This window comes from Mustelus asterias, chromosome 22, assembly GCF_964213995.1.
Source record: "Mustelus asterias chromosome 22, sMusAst1.hap1.1, whole genome shotgun sequence".
NCBI classification, from domain to species: domain Eukaryota; kingdom Metazoa; phylum Chordata; class Chondrichthyes; order Carcharhiniformes; family Triakidae; genus Mustelus; species Mustelus asterias.
The window spans coordinates 14171278-14184957 of NC_135822.1; the positions used below are offsets into that span (position 1 = coordinate 14171278).

The 13680-nt window shown below is 45.9% G+C and overlaps 1 protein-coding gene across 1 annotated transcript in view; it reads right to left on the minus strand.

The window, feature by feature from the left end:
- The window catches only part of LOC144509853 (uncharacterized), a 415538-nt gene that overhangs the window by 353019 nt on the left and 48839 nt on the right, over nt 1-13680 (minus strand). The window contains exon 3 of the mRNA XM_078238759.1: nt 11416-11520. Within this exon, the coding sequence (XP_078094885.1) occupies nt 11416-11520 (105 nt within the window). The remainder of the gene's footprint in view (nt 1-11415; nt 11521-13680) is intronic.

Sequence of the window (13680 nt, forward strand, 5' to 3'; positions counted from 1 at the left end):
TGATCCCCCCCCACCACACCCGGTCCTCAGGCCCTTCCCACTTCACTCCTCCATGTCCTGACCCCATCCTCTATCCTCCCCCGGACCCCTCTTCCATTGTTCCATGTCTCCGACCCCACTCCAGATGCTCCCTCACCACTGACTCACCCTTGGCCCATCCATAGAGGTTTACAGCATGGAAATAGGCCCTTTGGCCCAACTTGTCCATGCCGCCCACTAAGCTAGTCTCAATTGCCCGCATTTGGCCCATATCCCTCTATACCCATCCTACCCATTCAAGCTGCCATTCTCCTGCTTCCCTCCCTTGTGCCGTCGAGTTAGATAAGGAGAACTGTTGACCTTGCACACAACTGCACAAAGCCGACTGGTGCAAACCGCCTTTAAACAAATGGGTGCAATAAGGTTCTTGCGCACCTTTGATATTATCCTGAAGGTAAGATGTAATTTTGAAAGTTTTACGTTAACGAGTACGCATGACATGCAAATGAATTACAAAAACGAACTTGTCACAGGGTGGCGTGAAGCTCAATGTGCCACAAACACGCGACTGACTTTATCACTGCGCTTCAACCTACCCTCAGGAAATCAGGGTTACATATCCCAGCTAATTAAATCACCCAGCACACTGCGTTTCCCACTCTTTCAGGCTCCATTAAATTCTTCCCATGTGTATATTGGACTCTGTGACGAGATGGCTGAGTGTGTGAGTGTGCATTGGTATGTGTATGTAAGTGTGCATGTGGATGTATTGGTCTCTGTTTGAGGTCCATCTGTATGTTTGTACACTGAGCTAGGATTTTTTAGGATGGCAGTGTTTCCCACAGCGATTTCACGCCTCAGCAAGTGTTACTTGGCTTCAGACAGGCCCGCCACCTCTCCCTCGGGAGAAAGGCCCCTTTCTAGTCCTTGCAGTGCCAGAAACTTCAGTGGACAGAGTTGGGGCTGCAAGCAATGCCTGGAGCCTAAGTCCTGGGAGTCCAGGGCCAGGTCAGTGTGGATGGTCTCAGGATGGGGAGGGGCAATGAGGCTCAGGGGGTGGGCAGAGGGGGCTGGGGATGTCGATGGAGAGGCCAGGGACGGGGTGGGTGACCTGCAAGTGCTGGACCTCTCGGGCGGGGATGCCCAATGTTGAAAGGGGCTGCTGATGGTGGCACCCTCAACCCTCTTCTTGCCCAAGGCCTGAAATAATTCATTTCTGGGCATCCCCCTTGTCCTGGACTCTTCCCTCCAGCCTGACATTTGAGGCTGGGTGGAAAATGGCCCTTAAGTGGTCAATAATTAGGCATTTAATAACCTCATTTGGGGCAATGGCGGGAGGGCTGGTCTAAGCCTTGCCCATCCAAACATAGAATTGAGGAGAAGTCGGGACAGACAGGAGCCAGTGGGAAGGCTGTCCAATGTGTATTGGTGTCTGTGTCTGTGTGTATGTGTCTATATTAACGTCTCTCTGTGTTTGTATGGGTGTCTGAACACCTGTGTAGTATTTGGTGGTTAACCAGTATGCCAGGTTTGCCCTGTTTCTTGGGATGAGTGGTAGGACGCTGTGTAATTAACTAAACCACAAGGAATTAAAACAGTCTATTTCAGAAAAAGATCTATTTGTTTTCAATGGGAAGGTGTGGCTTGTGAGAAATTATACTTCAGAGGGCAATGATATATTCGTACAGGGTGTTCAGTTACGCAGTAATGGCTAGTCAGCCCATGTGACTAATCTGAGAACATCAGGAAGTTACAATGGAACAGGGAATAGCTAGGGAATAGCTGCTTGTATCTTCCCTTGCAGCAACCTGCACCCTGTCAAACTGGGAATTCTCTTTTGATCTGCACCAGGTCAGCTGGCATTGCTGACCTGGACGGATAACATCTGAGAAATTATACCATTTGCCGGAGCAGAAGATCCCGCCGGTGTGAAGAGGCAGACGATGGTGCTCTGTGTCTGATAAAATTGATATATCAGCAAAGGCCAGAAGCAGGGCCTTTCCTTCACTCACTCTGTGGCACAATTACACCTGGAGACCAGCTGTGTTAGCCCATCGTACTAATGCCAGCAAACCTTTACGATATGTTTTGTTAGCTCTTCTTAGTGGGCAGCTGATGTTCTACAGAGCAGAAAGCACAGGTTCAATCCTCAATCTGAATTAGCCAATTGCCATCACCATCGAGTTAGAGAGATGGGAAAATCAGCCAGACACCCAACTCCTGATCATTCTGCAGGCATTCCTTATAGTCCCAGAATACTAGATAACGGATATGTTAAACTGGGAGCTAAATTTATACATTACGGACTAGTTGGGCCGAGGGGCCTGTTTCCGTGCTCTATATCTCTATTGTTGCTCCCGGCAAGAGAGCTTGAACAGGATGAGAATGCAGAGGACGTGGGTCAGCCTGCCACACACCTTTGTCCATAAAATGATACTATCAGTGGATCCTAACTCAAAACACTGTTCACCAATCGTTCTTGTGCTTGCTGACTACATTGGCTCCTGGTTAAGCAAGCCTTGATTTTAAAATTCTCATCCTTGTTTTAAAATCCCTCCACCGCCCCGGGAAGCATGGTAAATCCGGCCCTATATAAATGCAAGTTGTTGTTACTGTTGAAGGCAATGCAGGAGATGGCAATGCTTCAGAGCTAGCATGAACATGAAGTGAGCTGGCAGTCTGCCCTCGTGTATCTGTTCTCATGTGTCAGTTGGCAGTACAGGCTGACTTTCAAAAAACCAGCACAGTGTAGAAGCAAAAAAGGAAGAATGGCACAAGTGACGAGCTCCAAAGTTTTGCGTCTTCATAAGTTCATAAGATATAGGAGCAGAATTAGGCCATTCGACCCATCGAGTCTGCTCCGCCATTGGCTGATATGCTCCTCATCTCCATTTTCCTGCTTTCTCCCCATAGCCCTTTAGAAAAGAGTGTGTTTGAGTGGGGGATTGCAGGGCGAGACTTGTTCTCAACAGCACGTTGGATGGAGGGCAGGTAACAAGAGGAAATTGAAGGTATTTGACAAAAGAACCTGGAGGCTTTTTTAATGCAACAAGTTAGTATGATCGGAAATGCACTCCCTGAAAGGGCAATGGAAGCAGATTAAATAACGACTTTCAAAAGGGTATTGAATGTATATTTGAAAAGGAAAAACCTGCAGGGGTTTGGAGGAAAGAGCAGGGGAGTAAGACTAATTGGGAAACTCTTTTTCAAAGAACCGACACAGGCACAAAGGGCCGAATGGTCACCTTCTGTGCTGTATCATTCTTGAACAGATGCCTCATGAGAAATGGCCCGAAGGGTTGACAGACCCTTGGCTTTGAGTTTGAGTCAGTGACTCGATACAATGGACGGTGCTGGGTCTCTCCAACGTCTGTTCGGTGGAGATAATGAAAGACAGCTGGACATGCCAGAGTTCAGAACATAGCTGCTGAGGCCTGCCTGTAAGTTAATTATATAGCCACAGGGAGCGGGGGGGCTTCAAGCAGAGCTGCAAGAAAGGGGACTCCAAAGCACGAGTCTGAGCTTTCTTGATATAATGCCCGAGTCACACCGGCAATCAGAAAACAGCGCAGTTCAAATTTCTCACACATTCCAGATGTAAATGACAATACTAAACTGTGGCTGGAGAGAGTGAACTGGATGTGTACAAATGCTAAGTGTTCCTGAGCTCTGTGAACCCAATTCAGAATATTTCCCCTGCTTGTTTCCCACTTCTGTTTAATTCATAGGATCATAGAATTCGTACAGTACAGAAAGAGGCCACTCGGCCCATCGAGTCTGCACTGTCCACAATCCCACCCAGGCTCTATCCCTGTAACCCCACATATTTACCCTGCTGATCCCCCTGACACGAGGGCCACGGCCAATCAAACAAACCCGCACATCTTTGGAGTGTGGGAGGAAAACGGTTCACCCGGAGGAAACCCACGCAGACTCGGGGAGAACGTGCAGACTCCGCACAGGCAGTGACCCAAGCCGGAATCGAACCCGGGCCCCTGGCGCTGTGAGGCAGCAGTGCTAACCATTGTGCCACTGTGCTGCCCAATTGTTGACAGACTGCAATGATCTCACCAATCCGTACATGATTGAATTCATGGTTTGAGGCTAACTAAAGGCTCCATAAATTTAATGTGAATTGGTTAATGTTGCATTGGACACCACTCAGATTGCCCATTACAGAAAGATGTAAGATATTCCCCCTCCCTGCAGTTCCTTTGACAATTATCTTAAATAGGCGTATGGTATTTATTTCACCCTATCATTTCTTCTCATCGAAAATGTTGTAATAATGACTGATTCCTGGTGCAGTGCCAGGAAGAAATCTGATTCCAAATATCAAAAATAGCAAAATCCATCCTCCTTTCCGTACCCTCGATATGGTGGAATTAAGGGGGTAATTTTAACCTAATCAGTCCAGTGGGATTGAATGGGATTGGGTTGAATGTTTGTTTTACACATCTCTTGAGTTTATTTTCTTTTAAAGTTTATATATTTATTAGTCACAAGTAGGTTTACATTAACACTGCAATGAAGTTACTATGAAAATCCCCTAGTTGCCACACTCCGGCGCCTGTTCGGGTACACTGAGGGAGAATTTAGCATGGCCAATGCACCTAACCAGCACGTCTTTGGACTGTGGGAGGAAACTGGAGCACCCGGGGGAAACCCACGCAGACACGGGGAGAATGTGCAGACTCTGCATAGACAGTAATCCACGGTGGCAGAGTGGTTAGCACTGTTGCCTCACAGCGCCAGGGACCCGGGTTCAATTCCCGGCTTGGGTCGCTGTCTGTGTGGAGTTTGCATGTTCTCCCCGTGTCCGCATGGGTTTCGTCTGGGTGCTTCGGTTTCCTCCCACAGTCTGAAAGACGCGCTGGTTAGGTGCATTGACCCGAACAGGTGCGAAGTGTGGCGACCAGGGGAATTTCACAGTAACTTCATTGCCGTGTTAATGTAAGCCTTACTTCTGACTAATAAATAAACTTTAACTTTAACCCATGTCGGGATCAAACCCGGGTCCCTGGGACACTGTGAAGCAGCAGTGCTAACCACTGTGCCTCGGAAACCCACATAGACATGGGGAGAACGTGCAGACTCTGCATAGACAGTGACCCAAGCCGGGAATTGAACCCAGGTCCCAGGCGCTGTGAGGCAGCAGTGCTAACCACTATACCACCATGCCACCCAAGTGTATTTTCTGGTGAAATCAAAGGAGAATAAAATGGAGGGAGTGTAAAATCGAATGGGGTGTAAAACTAGCATTCAATCTATTTCCTGCCAGATTGGTGAGATTAAAATTACCTCCAAAAATTCATCTCTGACTTTGACTCCTTAATTACCAATGGCCTTTAGGCTGTGGAACTCTGCACCTTCCTCATTCTTCCCACCATTTCCTTCAGTGGGGGGAGGGTGGATGGGGACACCAGGGTGAGAGTTTGGCATGAGTCAAGGTTGTGTAGGGTGGAATGCGGAGGTCAGGCAGACAAACATTGGAAAAGTAATAGTTGGAAGACCTGGGAACATCGGCGACTCTCCAATCTGAAAAAGTGAGCAACGGAGCAGGGAAGAAAGGAAACAAGAAAAACTATAACTTCTCTACTGTATTGAACTGAATTCAAATTCTCAAACTACCCTGGTGAGATTTGAACTCCACTGCCTTGATTATTATTTCCATTAACAAAACCCCTACCCTGCTGTATGAGCACTCCGGCAGAATCGTAAACCTGAAGATTATACTCAGGACAGGCCATTTCTTTATTTCTAATTCAGGCATCAGTTCCCAGCTCCGGGATCAAGAATGAGCTCCAGTCAGACGTATCTCACAAGACTTCCTTCTTCTAAATTAGCCTTTGAACTTGAGCATTTACACTGGAGAAATCGAAGTGGTTTAATCACATCACACTGGGTTGTGGGGCACTCCTCGTGTGAGGGACGTAACATCAAGGCCATAAGTCCATAGTCAAGCCCTTTCATTTGGAACTATTGAAGCAAGCTCTTACTTAGCCCGTTGAACACTAACCTGTTAATTTGCGGCATGATTATACTCCTCCAAACATGTGCTTTAACCATGCATAACAGCTTGAAGCAAAAGGCAACTAGTTCAAAGAGTAGGAGTGTGGGATTTTCAGATTGGTCAATTGTTTTGACATTCAAGGTTCGATTCACAGCTTGGGTCACTGTCTGTGTAGAGTCTGCACCTTCTCCCTGTGTCTGCGTGGGTTTCCTCCGGGTGCTCCGGTTTCCCCCCGCAGTCCGAAAGACGTGCTGGTTAGGGTGCATTGGCCATGCTAGATTCTCCCTCAGTGTACCCGAACAGGCGCCGGAGTGTGGCGACTGGGAGACTTTCACAGTACCTTCATTGCAGCGTTAATGTAAGCCTACTTGAGACACTAATAAACTTTTTAACATTCGCTTTGTAATTTTTTGGAGAAGGAAGTTTCACTCCTTTTCTTGTGAGATACGTCTGACTGGAGCAAATGTTGGATCCCGGAGCTGGGAAATGATGCCTGAATTAGGAATGAAGAAATGGCCTATCCTGAGTATGAAGTTCAGGTTTATGATTCTGCCGGAGTGCTCATACAGCAGTGTAGGGGTTATGTTAATGGAAATAAAGATCAAGACAGCGGAGTTCAAATCTCACCAGGATTACTTGAGAATCTGAATTCAATTCAATACAGTAAAGAAGTTATATTAAATTTGTATCAAACCTTGGGTCGGCCACACTTGGAGTACTGAGTACAAGTCTGACAGCCATGTTATAAAAAGGACACAGAAGCACTGGAGAGGAAGCAAGAAAGGTTTACAAGGATAATCCCAGGAATGTGAGGTAATACCTATCAGGAGAGGAGGAATAGCTGGTTCACTTTCCTCTTGAAAAGAGAAGACAGAGGGATGACCTAATAAAGGTCTTTAAAATTCTGAAAGATTTTAATAGTATAGACAGAGAACAAATGTTTGCACTGTGGGGCAAGTAAAGTTAGAGGACACCTATATAAGATAGCCACCGTCTTGTTTTTATGTTGTAGGATGACCAATATCATTATTGTAAACTAACTTTATTAAGAACAGAACACAAAGACACAATTACAAGACCTCTGCAACCTTGTTATAACTTTCACTTACATGTGCTAGCTAACCTTCAACAACCCCCCAGGTCAGGTGACCCCCATGAAGGACAGAGTGGACCATATTGCATCTAATACTGGAGTCCACTACCATAATTTGATTTGATTTATTATTGTCACATGTATTAGTATAGAGTGAAAAGTACTGTTTCTTGCGCACTATACAGACAAAGCATACCATTCATAGAGAAGGAAACAAGAGAGTGCAGAATGTAGTGTTACAGTCATAGCTAGAGTGTAGAGAAAGATCAACTTAATGCAAGGTAAGTCCATTTAAAAGTCTGACAGCAGCAGGGAAGAAGCTGTTCTTGAGTCAGCTGGTATGTGACCTCAGGCTTTGTTATCTTATTCCCGACAGAAGAAGGTGGAAGAGAGAATGTCCGGGGTGCTTGGGGTCCTTAATTATGCTGGCTGCTTTGCCATGGCAGTGGGAATTTCCCTAATATCCCGACAATCACCCAGAAATCAAATAGGGAAAACCAATGAGCTTCTTTACAGGTGGTGCGAATGGCTATCATAGCGAGTGGTTGAGACAAATAGTGGAGACACATTTAAATTGAGGCAAGGGGACTCAAAAGGAACATAAACACCAGCATGGACTGATTGGGTCATATGGCCTGTTTTTTTGCTGCATATTCTAATTCTATGTAAGTTTACAAAAAAAATCTGGAAATAAAAATCAGTAAAAGTGACCATAGAGCTATCAGATTGCGTTCAAAATCCTACGAATGTGCTTTCAGGAAGGCAACCTGCTATCCGCTTTAAATGTGACTCCAGTCCCACACACCAACTTGGTAACTATACTCCGAAGTGGTCTAGCAAGCCACTCCATTGTAATTGGTCTTACCACTTCAGCTGGGCAATGAGGGAAGGGCAATAAGTACCAGCCTTGCCAGCAATGCCCACATTCTAAGAATCTGGGGACGATCACATCCTTTGTGCTCCTTATATTATTTATCGTTATATTTAACAGGGTCAGAAAAAAAACTGGTGGGAGGGGTGACTTACATTGACTTTTGCTGCAGGAGCTTTGCAAAGGCTCTCCAAGTAGCGGTCAGAACTCAAAACCATTACAGAATTAGTCCACAGGGATCACTGCTCAATGCCCGTTAACGGCTTACTAAAAATAACAGGTTTCAAACAGGTCAGCAGGCTGCAAATTGCAGGATAAGTCACACGGAAAAAGACCTTTTAGGGAAATAGAGACATGCTATTGATTTAATAGGGGGCCAATAATAGTTGCAGTTTGGATGCGGAGTCAAGTCAGTCATCTGATAGCGCACTCCAGAAACTACGAAGGCTTGCGAACGAAGCCCAGTCCATCACGCAAACCAACCTCCCATCCATCGACTCTGTCTACACTTCCCGCTGCCTCGGAAAAGCAGCCAGCATAATCAAGGACCCACGCACCCCGGACATACACTCTTCCACCTTCTTCCATTGAGAAAAAGACACAAAAGTCTGAGATCACGTACCAACCAACTCAAGAATAGCGTCTTCCCTGCTGCCATCAGACTTTTGAACGGACCTACCATATATTAAGCTAATTTTTCTCTACACCCTAGCTATGACTGTAACATTACATTCTGCACCCTCTCCTTTCCTTCTCCCCTATGTACTCTCTGAATGGTATGCTTTGTCTGTAAAGCGCGCAAGAAACAATACTTTTCACTGTGTGCTAATACATGTGACAATAATAAATCAAATCAAAAGATATATAAACCTTAACGTGCTTTACATTAATGATTGGTTTAGGTATGATGTAGCTTATGCTATTGGCCAATTTAGATTTAATGCTTTATGTTACCACTCAGTATAGTGACGGTATGTCTGATTACCGGCTGATTTAGTGTACCTTGTACTGACATTAGCTTTACTGTCACACCAAACCCTTTGTTACTTCTCCAGGAACGAGCGGTGCGCTGACCACTGCGGAGTTCTTTTGGAATTCTGCTGCACAGTTGGGGTTTAATTCTCAGGAAATGGCTGCTGTCCTCGGTGGGGGAGGGGGGCAGTGCTAATCACTCCTCTTTTGTTTCACTGACCAAAGGAAATGGTTTCTGCTTAGGGGGCAATGCTGTTCATCTTATACTGGGAATACTTCTTTCTCAGGACAGGCAGTGCCATGACAACAGTGAGGGACTCACCGTAGGCTGAGCATACCTTCTTCTGGGCTGGACTGGACTGGCTCAGACGATGCTAGACGTGGCAAGGATATAGGTAAAGTTTTTAACGGAGGAAGGGACTGAATACAAGCCAGGCTGTTTGAAATGAATAGGAATGATAGGATAGCGGTCAATACGATAAAGTCCTTTGGCAAAGAAGCAGCAAGTTTTTTTTAAATTCATTCGTAGGACATGGACGTCGCTGGCTGGCCGGCATTTATTGCCCATCCCTAGTTGCCCAAGGGTATTTGAGTGTCAACCACATTGCTGTGGATCTGGAGTCCCAGGTAGGCCAGACCAGGTAAGGACAGCAGATTTCCTTCCCTAAAGGACATTAGTGAACCAGATGGAAGTTAGCTCAGGGGCACCACAGATAATTACAGCATCCGATTGATGTTCAAGTTCAGTGGAGGTCGTGAATCGAATTTGGGCCCGCCATGCTTTGGCTGCAGTTTCAAAGTAGGAGAGGAACCCAGATGAATTCCGGGTCCCAACCCTGTGCTTCAGCTGCCTGGCGAGAGCGACACAATTTTAAGATGCAAATAGTCTACTTGACCTGTAGGCGAAATCAGTGCCCAATGAGTGGTTCCACCTGCCTCCAGGAAGTGGGAGCTGTCTGCCTGGCGCCAGTGACAAGGGCAGATGCCAGCCACATTGGGGGCTGCCTCTGATATATCGATGAGAGCGGGCAGTTCATCAGATCACCAGGAGGTGGCATGTGGCAGAAAGTGGCCAAGGAAGAGAAGGTTAAGAATGACACCCTTGCCGGCACTAGTTGACCCCACGCATTTGAATAAATATCAACTACAAAGAAACTTATTGGCCCCCCCTCCCCCAGAGAATCTGATGGCTGTTTGTGTTTGCCCGAAAAACAATGAAAGTTGCAATGTTGAACGGATAGATGCCTAAACACCTCCTTAAGGAGCTCAAGGGGCCATTAATTGGCAGCAACTGTGCTTCCTGTTGCATCCCCTGCCAGCCTTTTAACATTTCAAAAACTGTCCCGGGGTGTCAAATTTTTATTCAATCCAAATTCCATTAAATCCAATTCACAGTCCCCACAAAGAGAGACAAACAAGATCCAAGTGACAGGATGAGGCATTGCACACCATCTTGAGCTTGATCTGATGCTTCATCTTAGCCAACAGGCCAAGATGGCCTTGAAAATTACATCAGGTAAAGCCTCAGTTTAACCTCATTAGCTACCCTGATCCTTTACTCCAGGGCAGTCAACCTGCCCTCCAATTCCCTGGCTTATCATAGGTGATGTTCCACTCACAGCACATCTGAGCAATTCTGATCCTCTAGCCCTTCTGGGTTTCATACCACTGGACTTTGAGCTTATTTCAGTCCTGGTGTATCTACAATGGAGGGCAAACACCTGCTATAGGGGCTGAAATGTTCTTAAACTGAATCTGCAGACAGCATTCTGGAAAGACCAACTGTTCTATGTTCAAACAGTCCTGCCCATGAGAAACTGAGGGGAAATGAACAGACCACTCAGTTCCTCAGCAAGAAAATGTACATGAGGTGGAACAGAAACAATCCAGGGGCCAGCCTGGGGGGGGGGGGGGGGGGGGGGACACACGTCTAAAACACAGGGGCATAATCTTAAAATCAGGGCTTGACCTTTCCGAGGTGATGTCCGGAAACACTTGTTCACACCATGCCTCTCTCACACCACTGGAAATCTGGAACTCTCTCGCTCAAAAAACTGCTGAGGTTCCGGTCAACTGAAAGTTGCAAAATTAACTGAAATTGGTTGATTTTTGCTTCGGGTTACAAAACCAAGAAAGTTAAGATACAGGTCAGCCACAATCTAAATGAACAATGGAACAGGCTGGAGAGTCCAACTGGCTGAGTTCTGATCCCAGTTTTATATTCCAATGACTAACAGCTCAGAGCCCAGAGAGGAAGAGTACTGAGTTGATTGAAACAGTCAAGTAGCTGTGTGGAATATTATCCATCTCTTACAGTGGGCTAGGACTGGTTCAATGTTTTCACCACGGTATAAAATTCTGAGTTGCAGTCGTCTGTGTATTCCACCTCTTCCCCCTACTCCCTGAGACCTGGCAACATACAGCTGTTACAACAAAGGTACAAATCCGACATGTGAAATAGAACAGGCATGTTAAAGGGATACTCACCGTATTGGCAACGGGGTCCTTGGAATCCTGGTGGGCAGTGACACAGCTGCGACATCCCCTCAATGCACTTGCCACCATTAAAGCACACTCCATAACTACAAATAGCTGGAAGAAACACACAGAGACCTCCCATTAGACATAAAACAGTAAATGTGAATGTTTTGCGTAGACTTGACCAAAGCAGCTTGGTTTCTGTCAATTACCTCTGCGTTTCAGTTACAATTTCCACAGGCAGGTCACAAATTCAGGATCAGTTTCACTCCATAATGCTGTATCACACTCTATTGTCACCCTACGTCATCCTCTCTGCATTTCTAATTGTCCCTGGTGTCTGAGCTTGCTGTCTTCCCTCCTGACAGAACATTCTCATTCCTCTTCACCTCTGCCTTGACTTCTGTGCGTTTCCTTTCTTGTCCCACTCCTTTTAACACTCTGCTTAGTTTTCCCACATCCAACCCGAGGCCAGATAAGCCATTAACAAGCACTTGTCAGTAAATGACTATTGCTACATCTGGCTCCTTGTAAATAAAACAACTGTCACACCAGACAAATTAGTTTTTATTTTAGTGTTTTTTCAACAGACTTTTACTTACTGAGTAATTTGGGTGAAGGAGCAAAATGCACAATAGCCCTTAAGTGTAACGGGTCAAAATCAAGTGTGTCTCAAGTGAGAAAGGTCAAGGCCCACAATGCACCACAAGGGCTATTCACTAAAACCCACAGTCCAACGCCAGAGTGAAGGATCAAGACCCACAGTTCAGGACATTACCAAGGTTGGAATGGTTGAGTGCATTCAATGGACCTGCATTCTAATCTCATGGGAGATTGAGACGCTGCCACCACCATCTCCTGATTGGCGTGACTAATGAGCGCCTTCACCATAAAGCCTTGCATTTGGGCCACATTTGTGTTACCCCTCTGCCATGGAAACATGAGTATTAGCCTGGGGATTCAATGCCTGTGGGCTTTGCTTCTAAAGGGTGAACAATTGGGCACCAATCGGTGGCAAACTCTTGCATTGCAATGCAGACTAAATTGGCACAATTGTCTCATCCAGAAAGGGTCATGGAGCTGATTGGGAAACCGGCTAAAGACAAAATACTGCAGATGCTGGAATCTGAAACAAAAACAGAAAAATGCTGGAAAATCTCAGCAGGTCTGACAGCGGCTGTGGGGGCAGAATACTGCAATTTGCAATCAGTTTCATCCTTAGAGGACACCCTCATTTCCCCAGCTCTCATGGGCTGTAGATTAAACAAACCTTCCAGTTTGAACAGCCAGCTATCATATTTTTGCCGTATTTTGTGCCCGCCTCACCGTTCTTGCAGCTGGCTAATACAGGCTGAAAATCACCCCCACAGCTTTTTAACCTCTTTCTTTCTTGTCCCCCTCCAGAAGTTTGCATTGCTAGCAGTGAGGGAAGGCAGTGCAGGAGGTAGTAACGTCTTGTAAGGAAATTAATTTTATGTTTTGCAAACCAGCACCTTGTTGCACCATATAGTAACTTTAGCATAATAAAACATCTCAAGGTGCTTCACAGGAGCATTGTGAAGCTAAAAGTAAGATTCTGTTAGCAATGCTCAGATACTAAGAGCGATTCCAGTCAGGCAGTCTTTTCTATGATGAGTGCAGCCCCACAGTGGTTAGCACTGCTGTCTCACAGCACCAGGGATCCGGATTCAATTCCCAGCTTGGGTCACTGTCTGTGCGGAGTCTGCATGTTCTCCCCGTGTCTGCGTGGGTTTCCTCCGGATGCTCCGGTTTCCTCCCACAGTCCGAAAGACGTGCTGGTTAGGTGCATTGGCCATGCTAAATTCTCCCTCAGTGTACCCGAGCAGGCGCCGGAGTGTGGCGACTAGGGGATTTTCACAGTAACTTCATTGCAGTGTTAATGTAAGCAACTTGTGACTAATAAATAAACGTCTTTTTTACTTTTTTTCAAGCTGTCTGTGGGCTCAGCCTTGAAGAGGCACAGTTTATGGGAGTTATTCTTATTAACAATGAAGTCCAGCTAATTGCATGAGGTAGTTCTTTTAAACCACCTCGAACGGTGGGTTCTCGCATTGCTGGAGTATAACAAAAGGTATAAAGGGAGTTATGTTACAATTGGGTCTTCAGAATATGACAAGCCTTGGGCTAGCTGATCCATGAGCTTGAACCATGTGATGCCATAAATTCTCTGGCAATTCATTTAACCGTATCTCAAGGATATGAGCAATTATTGTTCGTAATAGTTTGTTTATGTGTAGCTATTGGTAATAACAG